The sequence below is a fragment of the Aplidium turbinatum genome, chromosome 13 (genome assembly GCF_918807975.1).
Source record: "Aplidium turbinatum chromosome 13, kaAplTurb1.1, whole genome shotgun sequence".
NCBI lineage: Eukaryota > Metazoa > Chordata > Ascidiacea > Aplousobranchia > Polyclinidae > Aplidium > Aplidium turbinatum.
This window is the reverse complement of record NC_137484.1, coordinates 16,514,769-16,528,578: the sequence shown is the minus strand read 5'-3', so window position 1 is coordinate 16,528,578 and position 13,810 is coordinate 16,514,769. Positions and strand designations below refer to the sequence as shown.

Sequence of the window (13,810 nt, the reverse complement as noted above, 5' to 3'; positions counted from 1 at the left end):
AAATCTGCATGAATGACAATAGTTGACATATTAATAGACTAAATGTACGCACACCGATGTTCAAAACACACAAAAAAGATACATATGATATAGTTTAAATTTTTAAGCATCTGTAAATGGCAATTTTTTTCAAATTGTGTTGTAGATGAATAAAATAAGTCATCAAACCTGAGTTAATTAATATAGCCCATAGTCTAAATAGTTGCAAAGCCTTTATTTGATTATTCTTATAGAAACAAAAGATAATATGTAACCCTCTCAGAGATTATAATGTAAGTGTCTTTTGTTACTCAATGCAACAAACAGTTTACCAGCTTCCCTTTTTATTCATAAATCGATTTTGTCATCACAGCATCCTCAGTATGATCAATACCAAGATCTCTAAAAGAATATATACAGATTGATTGAATCTTAATCCTCAGACTGGAAAAGCTTCTTGAAGAGCTTAATCCTGGCAGGTTTGCATACTTGTAGAGGCTTTAAATCACTGACGCAGGCCCGGTCACCGAGATTGGCAGAGTAAAGTTTGTGATTGTTGAAGTCTTGTTGCCAAGGAATTATTCCATCCATTAAATGCCGTTGAATGGAGAGCAGTCCTTAACATGTGTTTCTCAAGCACACGCCCCGAGAGTCGAACCAGTGCAGCTTGATCTTGAAGCTTCTTCGCTCCAAAAGTCATACGATAACCAACTGAGCTATCGGGGGCCGAATAAGCTATTGAGACGCTATGTGTTCACAACTAATTTTTCTAGAGTTCATTTAGAACTATTCCTGAACAATTGTGCTATTTGGCTTGAACTAAACGCAGGAAACTTTGCTCTTTAAGGGAAAAATATTATAATTGGTGAAACTAAAAAGCACTAATGTGATACCGTAGTATAGAAGGGGAAAAGCTTAATATACTAACAATGGGGTTATTACTATGAGAGGGTCAGGCAGTTATTTTTTTATCAATTTTTAAGAAGAGGAAATTAGAACATTTATTAGAAAAAAATGGCTAGCTCATCCTTAAATTCTTGAAAAAAAGTTTTCAAATACTGGCATAAAACCTTTTAACCTGTAAATATTCCACAAAATATTTTCTGCAAAAATCAGTAGCCTACCGGTACCGTAATCTCCGAAACTCTATCTTATTAATGTTCTGTATTATATATAGCTCACTCATACTTGAAAGAAAAAACTTTTCTATACTCAATTAACCAAGACATTAAATTCCACTCCAATTGCCAATGTTACTCAAATAGTCCACCCTGATAGCTCAGTTGGTTATTGCGTGACGTCGTGAACGAAGAAGCTTCAAGATCAAGTGGCGCTGGTTCGACTCTAAAGGTGTGCACTTCAGCAACGCATTGTAAGCACTGCGCTTCATTCAGTGGCACCAAATGGATGAAATAATTCCCTGGCAACAAGACTTCAACAATCAGAAATCTCCACACTGTCAATGTCAGTAAACAAACCAAGGCTATAAATTTAGCCATTAAACAGAATGAGTTTTAAAGTTGTGTGTTAATACTATGAAGTACAAAAAAGAACGTGGTATGTCTACTGCAAATCTTAACCACATAGTCAATTGATAACGGAAAAAATTACGGTCACAAGTGTAAAACACACAGATAAATTTAAAGTTTGTTACACCATAAACCATTTTGCACGTAAAAATTGCTGGACAGCGAACGCGGTCCCTGTTGTCACGGTTACTTAGTCACCGCTAGGTAGCAGTGTAATGTTAGTACAGTATACAAATGCTGAAGTGTGGGGTCTGTTTTCAAGACTATTTTGATTTAGATTTAGAAATAATAAAAGCACATATAGCAATAAAAATATAATGGTAGAGTGCGTAATTTCGCCGTTTTTTTAATAAGTTCGGTTATTTTTGAGTTCGTTCGGCCTCAACTCAGCTTTTAAGTTTTAATGGGGGATATTAAACAGAGTTGAAACAGCCTTGATAGGAAACGGAGTACCGGGAAGCCTAGATACGTTTTGAAAAATAATTAAGACGAATTATCATAGTCAAACCAGTTTCCAGTTTAAAGTAACTTGAGAGAGAGAGAAATGACTTTATTTGGTTATCACATTCTACAACAGTACACAATGTGCTCACTTCACAATTAGGCCTAGTCTCCAGTCTCCCCAGTCTCCCCTATATGCATTGGCAACAACAACTGTTGTAAAATAATGAAGAGATGCGTATTTATAATCTGCAGGTCACTGCAGCAACCACGTTATATTGTGAGCGTCTTTTTCGAAACTTTCTGATATGAAGTTAATTAAACGAATGATTTATAGTAGACGCAGACTGGCATAATAGTTTGGTCTCTTAGAGTTGGGGAGGTAACAATTTTGATGACGTGGATTCGATTCCCACCGCTGCCATAACTTTTTTTCCTTAATTACTAAACAAAGGTTCAAGCAAGAATTATTTCTTTTTCTGAGTGCTACAAGGGTCACAACGACTGCAGTCAGCTGGTTTATAGAGAAAATTGTCGTATTTTTAACACTCCATGTGCTGTAGCGACGTGCAGATTACAAACACGCTGATGGGATGGAAACTTATTTGGTGACCTTTATTATGGAAAGTGCCAGTGTATCTTTGTAATATTTAAAAAAAAACAGTGATTGACACAGTTTACATTCATAGAGATTCGCTTAAGTACCGTACGCTCAGCGTTAAACAAGTCAATCTGATGAGTCAGGAGCAGCGAAAGACCATTTGTTCGTCTAAAAATATTTTTCATGACTATACCTTCTGGTACATAGCCTACTGGTATTTTAAATTTCTTAAGTAATAGAGAGCAAGAATATCTTATGAAGCCTTATGTCGAGAGCCTGCATGTTCGACTCTAGCCACCCGCACTTGCTGTTGTTTCTCTGGGCAAGAAACTTTACGATAATTGCCTCTACCCAGTGATCGATTTCGAGTAATGGGTAATACCAAATTTAAGTCATAAGTAGAGTAGACAACCGGAAACAGACATTGCCGTCAGCTGCAGCGTGGGTCAGGTGCACGTCGGAAGGCGTACACCGATGCATAGCGCTCAAGTCCGCTTTCCCGCAATGCAAGATAAAGATAAACAAAACTGTTCCGGCGGGTCAATTGCCCTCTTGTTTAGAATTGAAATTGTGATGAAAACTTGTTTAGAATTGAAATTGTGATGAAAACTTGTTTAGAATTGAAATTGTGATGAAAATTTGTTGACATTGAATTTGCGTTGTTTTTTGTGTTCTGCGTGATGTGGCTTGCCTGGCTGCAAAGAGATTTCACAACTGATTGTCGCTTTTTGCTGCGTGCCTGGAGCCGTTGTTTCTGGTCACAATTTTGCTTTTGTGTTGAGTTTCTTTTCATTATCGAAATACACCAGCTCAGTGGCCGAGTGGTTTCGCCTTCGGCTCTGGTGCTGGTAGATCTGAGATCGATTCCAGGTCGGGTCAAACCGAAGACTTTAAAAACGGTACCGATTGTGTTCTATCCTGCATAACGCAGTGAGAATAAGTCGGGTAATAATGTGATAACATCGTAAACCTGATACAAATTAAAAATGAGCCCTGTCGCTAAAAGACCTTAGCTGTTGTAGAGCGACAATAAATAAAACCATAACATTATTATTATTATCGAAATACCAAGCTAGAGAAATGCCAATGTGTACCACGGATTTCGGATTTAAGTTATCGTTGTTAAAGCCATTATAAGTTTATACAAAATCAGGTTTTTATCCCAACTCGCTAACTCAATAAATCAAAAAACAACAAGAAACAATTGCAAGTATGATTGAGGCAGACCGAGGAGGGATTGTAGGTAGGCAGTGAGCACCTACTCTTGTAACCAAAAACAAAAAAAAAACTTTGCCAAACTGATCTGAACTCTGAGTCCTTGTTTAAAATTTTGTAATGTTTAGTTTTTTTGACAAATATGTGTAAAGGGGATTCCCCATTCTTCCGAAATCACCGTCTTGGGCAAGTCGAAAAACTTTTGTTTTGTTTATTGCGAGAATAGTACGGTACAATTATACACAATACGAATAAAATAGCACCATAGCGATCTAAATACCACAACAGACGGGATGCAGCAAAAGAAATAATAAAAAATGATGGTAAAAATAGGAAATTTGTCCCTAGATTGGGAATTTCACTTCTACTTAGGAACAAAATTAGGGAAATGTGCAATCAATCAAGTTTATTTTCGGCATAGCTCCACATTCATTTTCAAAGTACACATCAGGAGATATAACAAATAGCTTTTTTTATATGGAAACTACACCATGGAGGCACCGAAAAAACCACGCGGTTATCTAAATCAAGGTGCCCCCACATGGGATGTTTTACTGGATACAATATATAATTGGATTAATAGTACAGAAAAAACAAACAAACACAAAGAAAAACAACAACAACAACAAAAAAGGAAAAAAAAAAGTTATCAACAACAGTAGCCTAAAGCAACAATATAATCACAAAATGACACTTAAATGGGTCAGTAACTAGTAGCCTAGGACAGTTTATCAATGCCAAAAATCAGCTTTAGTAATTTGAAATGAGTTGTTTTTTATATTCCTTTTTGAAAGAAGAAAACGACAACATTGTGATTTGCTTTGGGATATTATTCCACAAGGTTGCTCCAGCATATTTAATGCATTTTTTCTCAGAATTGGAATTTATTTGCTGAATATATATAGACTCTTTCTTAGCACTTCTGGTTGAATACTTGTGAATGTCTTTAGATTTTGTGAACATGTTTTCAAAATGATTTGGTAATATATTATGGTGGATTTTAAACATAAATTTTTTTTTCCTGCAATTTAGGGAATTTCTTTCCTTGGTTCACTTGCTGCAGTACTTGAATGTAGTGTAGTTTGTGCTGAAATATGCTAAAATTCTTTTAATGTTGTGCACCTTTAAGAACAACGGCAATCCATCCACCTCAACTTTTACTCAACAATAGGGACTGTTATGCAGTGAATCCTGGAATATAATGGGGTAACAGTTGAGATTATAGAACTGGAGCATTTCTAGTTGTCTTTAGCAAGTTTTATGCATGATGTGATTAAGGATTTCTAACCTTAAAATCAGTAGACTTATTGCCGCATCACCACACCAAGTTCTTTTTACATTTTGCAGGTTCAGGGACTTTTGGTGCAATTGTGAACATAGATTTTGGGAATTTTAAGTTTGCATTTGTGACAGCACCGCTTGGGACTTGAGAAACGGTTTTGTATTTGTAAATTTCCATATGAATGATGTACTAATTTGCCGACTTATATTGCTTGTCCCACCATAGTTTTAAATGCAAGCTGCTTCTGACTTGAAACTGGTAGGCTATATATTCTGTAGTTGGCAGATATACTTAGAAGTTTCCACACTTTTTCTTTGGAAAAATTCATGAACCTGTAGCGGACAGCAGGTAACTTAACTTATCCACTCATACCTAGCTGTAATTCTAGTCTACAGCGACATTTCGGGCACAAAAATGTGGCAGAAATGATCCGAGAACGAGGTGTGTACTTTACTACATGTATGATTTTATTGTCACCACATAAGTTAAAAGATTGCAATCGTCTTTCCACAACAGAACATAATTCAAATCATACGTCCAACCCAGGAAACTGCACACTGAACGTTGACTGACGGAGCCAGAAGTAATATCACTACTGTACCAAAATCATATTATAGTGAGCTGCACCAAAATTATAGCATACTCTGACATACTCCCTACACCAAAAATAAAATTCTCTCTCTGTTGAATTGAAGTCCAGAACGCGATATGCATAGTCGCTGAGAAATTAAGCATCTGTAGGCTAAAACGTTAAAGAGACGAAAAACTACGCATATGTGATTGAAACTGCCGGTTGCAAGAATGCTTCAGCTTATTGGCATGCGATTTCTTGCGGAATGGCCCGATTCGGTGAGTCCGATCCCTTAACGGGGGATTTTTTCAATTTTTTTTTTTAATTATTGGATACCGTGGCCTAATTATCATTGCCGTTTTAGGGTTAGGGGTTAGGAGTTAGGGTTAGAGGTTAGGAACTCACCGAATCAGACTCACCGAATCGGACTCACTGAATCGGACTCACCAAATAGTAGCAGACCCGATTTCTTGAGGCACGCAAATTCCTAATGGCGCTTCAAGATCCTGAAGCACAACTACAAAATTACTTGAATTACTGGGTAACGTTACATATATGCAAAAGAACGACAATTTCATGACAGTAACAAACCTAAGGAAAGTTGAAAACACCTAAGGTGAAACGCAGGGCGCTACAAACCGGCAAACAAGCTGTAATAACCAGTCAAGATATGACAGTAATGTTTCAAAGGAAGCGTCTGGCCATTTGCCTGATTTTTCGTTTGTCAATTTACATTTTCTGTTATTATAGGAGTGGAAAGTGACAGGGTCTATAATGGTAGTATTGGTCAATATAAAACCAGGTATATATCTTAGGCGTAGTCTATCTACAATCATCTGTAATGACTGTAACAGTTTATGATTAACAACTCTGTGGCCTTAAGATTAAGAAAAAGTTACTCTCTTGCAAAACAAAATGTAGATGTTCAAGTGCAACTTACAAAGCCCCCGAAATAGTGCTGTAACTGTGTTTACCACTTGCAGACAATTTTTTTACCTCTCTTAGCCTGCTAAATGGGATTAATTTCAGAGAAAATTTTATTGTATTTTTGTTTCTGAATGTTTTTTTCAGTTTGGTAATTTCCCCAGTACACAACATAATAATGTTGCCAATATTAAGATAAAAAAATGCTGAAAGTTTTGTGTATATAAACGGCACCTGTCTTTTTGCCAACTTTCTAAATGCATATATATACGACTATACGTCAATCACGTCATCCATCCACAAGTGGTTCAATGGATTCAACTTAATGAATCATTCCAGTTTAAAACACATTTTCATGTTTGCACCTATGTTATGGCAAGGATTATTTTGTTTTAATGATTAGAAATAAACTACTTCTGACGTCAAGTTGATCTGAGACCCATTTTTTATAATTTGTGTTTAAAGCAGAGTTAGCTGATTAGCCATTGACTGTCCTCTTACTCTGATCTTTTGAAAGCTTTTGGCCCACCTGTAGTCCTGTTCGTTGTGCAACAGAACAGGTAGGCTACTCAAGTAATTGTGTGGCACACAAGAAAAAGACTTATATATAGCATGTAACCGGTTCATTCACAGGCTTGTTAGGCAACTACCAATGCTCTTTGCTGGAGTTTAGAGATCTTTTGCTTTCACAAGCTGCAAAAATTGCAATCTTATAGCTAAGAGTAAGATTTCTTCAGATGAACTTAGGTGCTTATTGCTTGATAGCTAAGAGTTAAACGTTTACCACAATGCAACTTTTACAATTTTAAAGACCAGATATTGGTATTTTGTAGATGCTTTGAAGGTGGTTCGTCTTAGAATCCTTGCCAACAATTAAATCATAAAATACTGGCAAGTCTTGTCATTTGTGTGAAAAATACAGTGGGCTAAAATTAGCCCACTTAATTAAAACTAAATTAGACCCCAAACAATGATTACAAAAAAAAATCCATTGTAACGTTTGACCCACTTTTAGTTATGCAGTGAAGACAGTAGATCATTTAGAAGCCCCAAAGGACAACGCTGAACCCCCTCACTAACAAAATTAAGGAACTAAAACCTTCACGGATACCAGTATTTAGCAACCATTCTCTGTGGGGTCAAATTTAATTCCAATTCAGGCCTTTAAACTCCTTTATTTTTCTGGCAACCAAGCATGACCTACCAGAACTGCATTTAAAAAATCCTACCACTACTAGTACTACCTACCTACCAAAGCCAAAAAAAGATCTGTTAAAAATTTGTCAGGGATATCTATATCTTCTTTAGATATATATCCCTGAAATTCGTGTGTTTAAAATCCATTAATTTCATGCTTTTGCGTTTATTCCTAGGTAACTCAAACAAATTTATGAAACATATTTGCAGTTGTATTTAAGTGTACGGCTTTCCAAATAGATAGGTCGAGTGGTCGACGCTTAGCCTTTTTGTAAAACTTTACCAGCGATATTTCTCATCGGTGTGTAAAAGACTTTGCTTTGTTTATGAAAAGGTTGTGTATTAAGAGAAAAAAGTTTCATAAGCAAACACAAGCGGAGAAAAAAGTTTCAAATATCAACAGAGTGGAGAAGTGTTGGCTTGTGGAAGCCGGCAAACAAACATTGCCTACAGGCGCGGTAGTTTCGGAAGCCATTTAATGACCACTCGAGCTTAGAGGCCTGCAATTGCAGTTTTGAGTCTATTTTTCAAACTCACAACAAACACACGGGAACGTCGGATCAAAAGATATTTGTTATTTTCCTTGAAATACAATGGTTATAGAATTGCTGGAGGTGCTGTACAAAATTTAAGAATCCAAAAAGTTATCATTGATATCCTTCCCTTGCAGTCAGATTTGCCCCCAATAACCGTTGGAGAGTTAAATTGAGCAATTTCATGAATTGTTTTTTTTACATCTAAACTATTGTTTTTAGTCGGTTTAAAGTAGAAAGTATGATAGATTTACAAATTTTTTTGTCAACTGTTGACTTTGCTGCCAAAAAGCATAAAGATCAACGACGAAAAGATGCAGAGAAGACTCCTTATATAAACCATCCAGTTGGTAAGCATATTGCTTGTTTTGTGTGTTGATTTTAATAGTCAAATGATGTAGGCCTATTACAGATGTAATTTCATTTTATACATAACCATCATAAAAAAAGTTTACTATACCTTTCATTAATGGAGTTACCTTTTACTCAGATTGCCCCTATAATGCTGCATATTAATCTGGAATGAAATTTGGTGCCATTTTGTAGTAGACTACTTTTCACATTGTTTAATTGAGCTTTAAATTAGATACCTATTGATTTAAAAATACCTTTATCCACAATTTATGCAAATGCCATTATAATCATATTAACCAAACTATTGCTTCTTGTAATTTTTTTTATTGCTTCTATTTGATTGTTTTTGTTGTTGACCCTGCCATCCTAATACCAGCCCAGCACCCCATTCAATGTTTTTATTTATAAAAGGTGTATATATACGATTATACGTATCTATGATTGTATACATGCTGTAGTGTTAAACCAAATAAAAGAATCTAAATTTATTGTGTAATGTTATGTATTTGTAAGGTGACCACACAACACAATGTGCTTTGCTGAAAAATGGCTAATTGTTTATGATTTTTTGATTATATCCATTGAATAATCAAAACTTTCCAGGAGTTGCTCAAATATTAAGTACAGAAGCTGGAATATCTGATCTTGTTGTCCTGCAAGCTGCAATTTTGCATGATACTGTTGAAGACACAGATACAACACTGCTAGAGATTGAAGAAATCTTTGGCAAAACTGTTAGGTAATATAATAGAAATTAACTCTGTGCATAATTGTTCTTAGTGCACCGGTACAAGATTTGGAACTAACATGTTATTGTTAGCAGTCACAGCTTGTAACAATTGCTATAAGCACTGCTTTTTGTTTTCCAAGTAATGGTATATATTGTAATACAGGATGAAACCGCGTTTTTTTGTGTTCTTGATAAAGTGTAGGTCTGAGTTGGTGAATGTGATTTTCACATCTAATCATACCACAAGACTTTTAAAAAGGCCCCTAAATTTGGTTCTCAATCTACATAATTATAGAAAAAACAATTTTGGGTAGTAATGTAGTAAATTACATCACGCGAAGACTACAGGAAATAAAATAGGCCTACCGGTACATTATTTATTGATCTATTCTGAAAGGAACGTGTGATGCATATGTCTTATTACACCAATGCACTCTAGGCGTAGGCTATGCTGAGCGACCATTTTCACTTTTATTTGCAGTTCTATTGTAGCTGAAGTAACTGATGATAAAAGTTTACCAAAGCAAGAAAGAAAACGGCTTCAAGTTGTGAATGCTCCACATAAAAGTCAAGAAGCGAAACTAGTGAAATTGGCTGACAAGCTTTACAATTTGAGGGATTTGAATCGATGTACACCAGAAGGTCTGCTTATTATATATACAGTAATTGGATTGAATAATATTTAAACTACAATAAAGCTAGTGAAACGAAATAAATTTAATTTTTTTGAATTCAATAGAACTGGCCTACAGGGACATCTGAAGGGGCCTTTGAAAAAGTTTCACAATAGTCAAATTCTACATGTATATAATTTAAAAAGTGGACTTTGCGACAGATGCCACTTCATAGCGAAATGTTGTCATAGCCGAAATCTACTGTATCAATAATATTTCATTAAGTTGTTGTGGCACTGACATACACGACTATTTGTCATTTGAACCGTGTGCTCTTGCTGATTGTTTTTTCTCAAGACGTGTTGCGTCATGTTTGTTTGTCATCCACAATTCCACAACGACCTATATGGTCGTATTCATGTTTCACTCGGTGGAAGAAAGTTTCAATTAAGTGGGAGGGAAGATAGGAAAAACAATCTTCTCTTTCACTTTCAAAAATGTCATAAAGTGCTTTGCAGAAGAAACAGCCACATAATTTCGATAGGTGTCGCAGCTGCAGGCATCCTCACAACAGCCGACAGGTCGGCCTGTTTACGACAAATATCGGCCATAACTTCCTACAGTTTGCCAGCTAAAACATGTCTCTCAATCATGGTTTGTGTGATGTTGAAATTCATCTATAAACCCTTGCAGGTTGGTCAGATCAGCGTGTACACGAGTATTTTCAATGGGCTTCCCAAGTCGTTGATGGTTTGAAAGGAACAAATGAATCTCTGGAATCTAGTTTAAGTAAACTATTCCAAGAAAGAAATATTTCTTAACAAAAAATGTTTAACTTGTCCTAAATCCTTCTGTGTGTTATTTATATAGCTTTATAGCGTACCCAGTACCCACCATAGAAATGCATTTCTCTCAACGCTCAAAGGCATGTAGCTTCATTAGTTAAGCGCGCGACCAAGCGATGATGGTTCGGCTGTCGGGGTGTGCGCTTGATCCATTTGCATATCACCATTTTTAAGGCAATGTGCCACAAGAACATTCCAATTGGTGGTTTTATATTCTTATTCCAGACGAATGCGGTTAACTGTATGAAAAGTGTACCGACCTTTTTTACAGTGATTCATTATATGCAGATGTTGATTCAATGAAATAACATGATTTTTCTCGCTGTGTCCATGTTTGGCGGAATTATACGGATACCCGTACTTCGTACAAATTATTGCCAATTGGGGTGTTGCGTTTTGATTAAAAGTTTTGTAAAAATACTTCCAATAACATTGTCAAGTTGAGAAATCATTTTAAATAACCACCCAAAAAAATCGAGCTAAAAATATTTATGTTTAAAGGTCCCCCGCTGGTGGTTTTGGCTCAAGACTCAGAATTGCCATGTTTCTATCTGCTCTAGGAGGAATGTTTTTTCAAAAATGATCAGAAAAAAGTTACACACGAAATTGATTGTCACTGGTATTCAAAAAAGGCAATAGATGATTCAAAATAAAACGTTCAAACAATTTAGAGATTACTGTGGCTACAGCAATAGGTCTATAGTTACCTGAATCTTGAATGTCGCCATTCAAATTCTTTACAATCGTAGGTTTACCATATTTTTGTGACTTCAAAACGGGACGCCTCCAAAGACCAAGACCACTTAGCTGTGATTTTTTAACTTTACATTTTCCGATATTATTACATAGGCCTACATTTAAAGCCATCCCGGCTGTCTTCATTGACCGTATTGTCATCAAGAGTTCATGCGCATATTCTCTGTCTAAATATCGGATTCAGTTCGAAAAATAGAAAGGAATTGACGTTAACGATACAAAATAATTCGAATTTAGATTTTTTCTGTAAAGCAAAAGGAAGAAAAAAATAGCCTGCGGTTTTCAAGTCGATAAGTAGGCTAACTCCCAATTGCACTGAATTTACCCAACACTGCGTACAAGCACTTGCGAATTTACTTATTCGCCCAATCATACTTTTCTGTAAATAACACCTTCTTCAAAAAGACATTGTTCAATTTTACATTCTCGTAAAAGTCAGAGCAGGACCAATCAGTATTGATTTTACATGTAATAACGGCTTTCACGTTCTGCTCCAGCATCCTGCTTCTGCTCTCAGACCACATGCTCTTCATGATGGAAAAAATTCTTTCAACGGGTGCGGATGTTCCGGGTAAACAAAATACAGTATGAACTCTATTAGCTTTTGAAAGATTGAAACGCGTATGCATTTTTTTCAAATTCTTTGAACATCTCGACCCACTTTTGTTCCAAAGACGCATTTTGCCAGCTCTCTTCGTTACAACGACACAACGTTCGGACATGTGCCGTTTCACTAGTAATTGTTCGTCAAAAAGAGAGTCGTTGTTGATCACCTGCTTCCCAAACATCATGTTGATCTTTTCCGCAGACTCACACACCCGCCCCCAGGATATTTCTTTGTTTAGGTCGATCCAAAGATGAGGAAACACATCTTTATAAGAATCATCATAAAGATCCAGATACGATAAGCATTTATCGTAAAAATCTCTTAGATATTGAAAAGGGCATGATGACCTGCAGAAGATTTTTATCAGACGATGATGAAGTTGGTTAGCTATGTTGGCGTGACGCTTGCCCTGCACCAACTATGGCATTGACTAATGATGGCCCAGGTGCATCCTCTATGGCATTGACTGACGATGGGCCAGATGCATCGGCATCCTCTATGATGTCGACTGATGGTGGCGCAAGCACATCCACAATGCCACTGATTGATGGTGGCACAGCATCCATGGCATCGACTGATGGCTTGTCTGTAACGGAAGCTGGCAAATTCATGTCTTCAGGGAAAATGTCTGGATTAAAAGGGAAAATTCCTGTGGCTTGAAATGACGAAATAATATTTGGGATAGTGAAAGATTTTGAATAGGCCAACCCTGCTAGCTCAGCAATTTTATATATTGTTATCTCGCTACCACCATTTGAGGTCATGAGTGAATCGCTGAAAGCATTAAAAAGCGCTTAAAAGGTCCATATACACACACAATCCTACATCCAATGGTTGCATACGGTGGCTGCAATGGGGTGGAAATGTTAACAAAGTCAAGTTTCACTGTTAAAATTGTATTTAAAAGCTTCAGCTTCATTTTGTTTTGTGTCTTCGATTTAACATACAGTAGTTCATTGCACTGAATAATCGTTCAACATTAGCATTTAAATGAGGAAGTATTAGGGCAGAAACTGCACACTGAAATATTTCTGCAAATGGATTACTGCCCGAAGCATCTTTGTAATCACCAACTTCACTCCAAAATGCTTCAGTGTCTTCTTGTTGGTCCAGTTAACTAAATTAATGTTGCTTAGTTGGTATTCTGCTTGAGAAAAGAATTTTCAGATGCACCTAAAATGTCATAATCTCACAAGTGGCAGAGACATCCTTAATTGGCTGCAGCATACAGCTGACAGCTAGAAGAGAGATATCTTTCTCAAAATTTTCAAATTTGTTGGGAGTCGCTGTTTCAACTGCTTAACACTAGAATTACCGGGATTTTTTACACCCTAGAATTACCATGGTGTCCTATAGGACACCTTCAGTAATGCAGCGTTTTTCTGTCTAACTGCTGGTGTTTTAACTATTATTATGCATTTTAAATGAAAGCAGTTTCCCAAGAAGCACATTTGCATGCAACTTGTATTGTTGAAAACCTATTTCGAACAAAAGAGCATAAGAAATAAACACTTTATGGGACACAATTTAGCAACCTAAGACTAGCCTACAGATGTAAAAGAAACATAAATGAGTAGCCTACACTTGTGACCGGCCATATATATAATCAGTGACGTGCGGTGAGGTTCCTAG

The 13,810-nt window shown here is 36.4% G+C and overlaps 1 protein-coding gene across 1 annotated transcript; it reads left to right on the top strand.

The window, feature by feature from the left end:
• Positions 1–8,499: 8,499 nt before the first annotated feature.
• Positions 8,500–11,216, top strand: LOC145782271 (guanosine-3',5'-bis(diphosphate) 3'-pyrophosphohydrolase MESH1-like). The gene is made up of 4 exons (XM_082594060.1): positions 8,500–8,622; positions 9,230–9,365; positions 9,838–9,998; positions 10,664–11,216. Exons 1-4 carry the CDS (start codon positions 8,514–8,516, stop codon positions 10,789–10,791), a joined length of 534 nt encoding a protein of 177 aa, XP_082450186.1. The 5' UTR covers positions 8,500–8,513; the 3' UTR covers positions 10,792–11,216.
• The last annotated feature ends 2,594 nt before the right edge of the window (positions 11,217–13,810 follow it).

Coding starts and splice junctions, on each gene's coding strand:
- LOC145782271 (XM_082594060.1), top strand. CDS start 8,514: ATGATAGATTTACAAATTTTTTTGTCAACTGTTGACTTTGCTGCCAAA. Junction 8,623..9,229: donor TTATATAAACCATCCAGTTG/GTAAGCATATTG, acceptor AAAACTTTCCAG/GAGTTGCTCAAATATTAAGT. Junction 9,999..10,663: donor GAATCGATGTACACCAGAAG/GTCTGCTTATTA, acceptor AAACCCTTGCAG/GTTGGTCAGATCAGCGTGTA.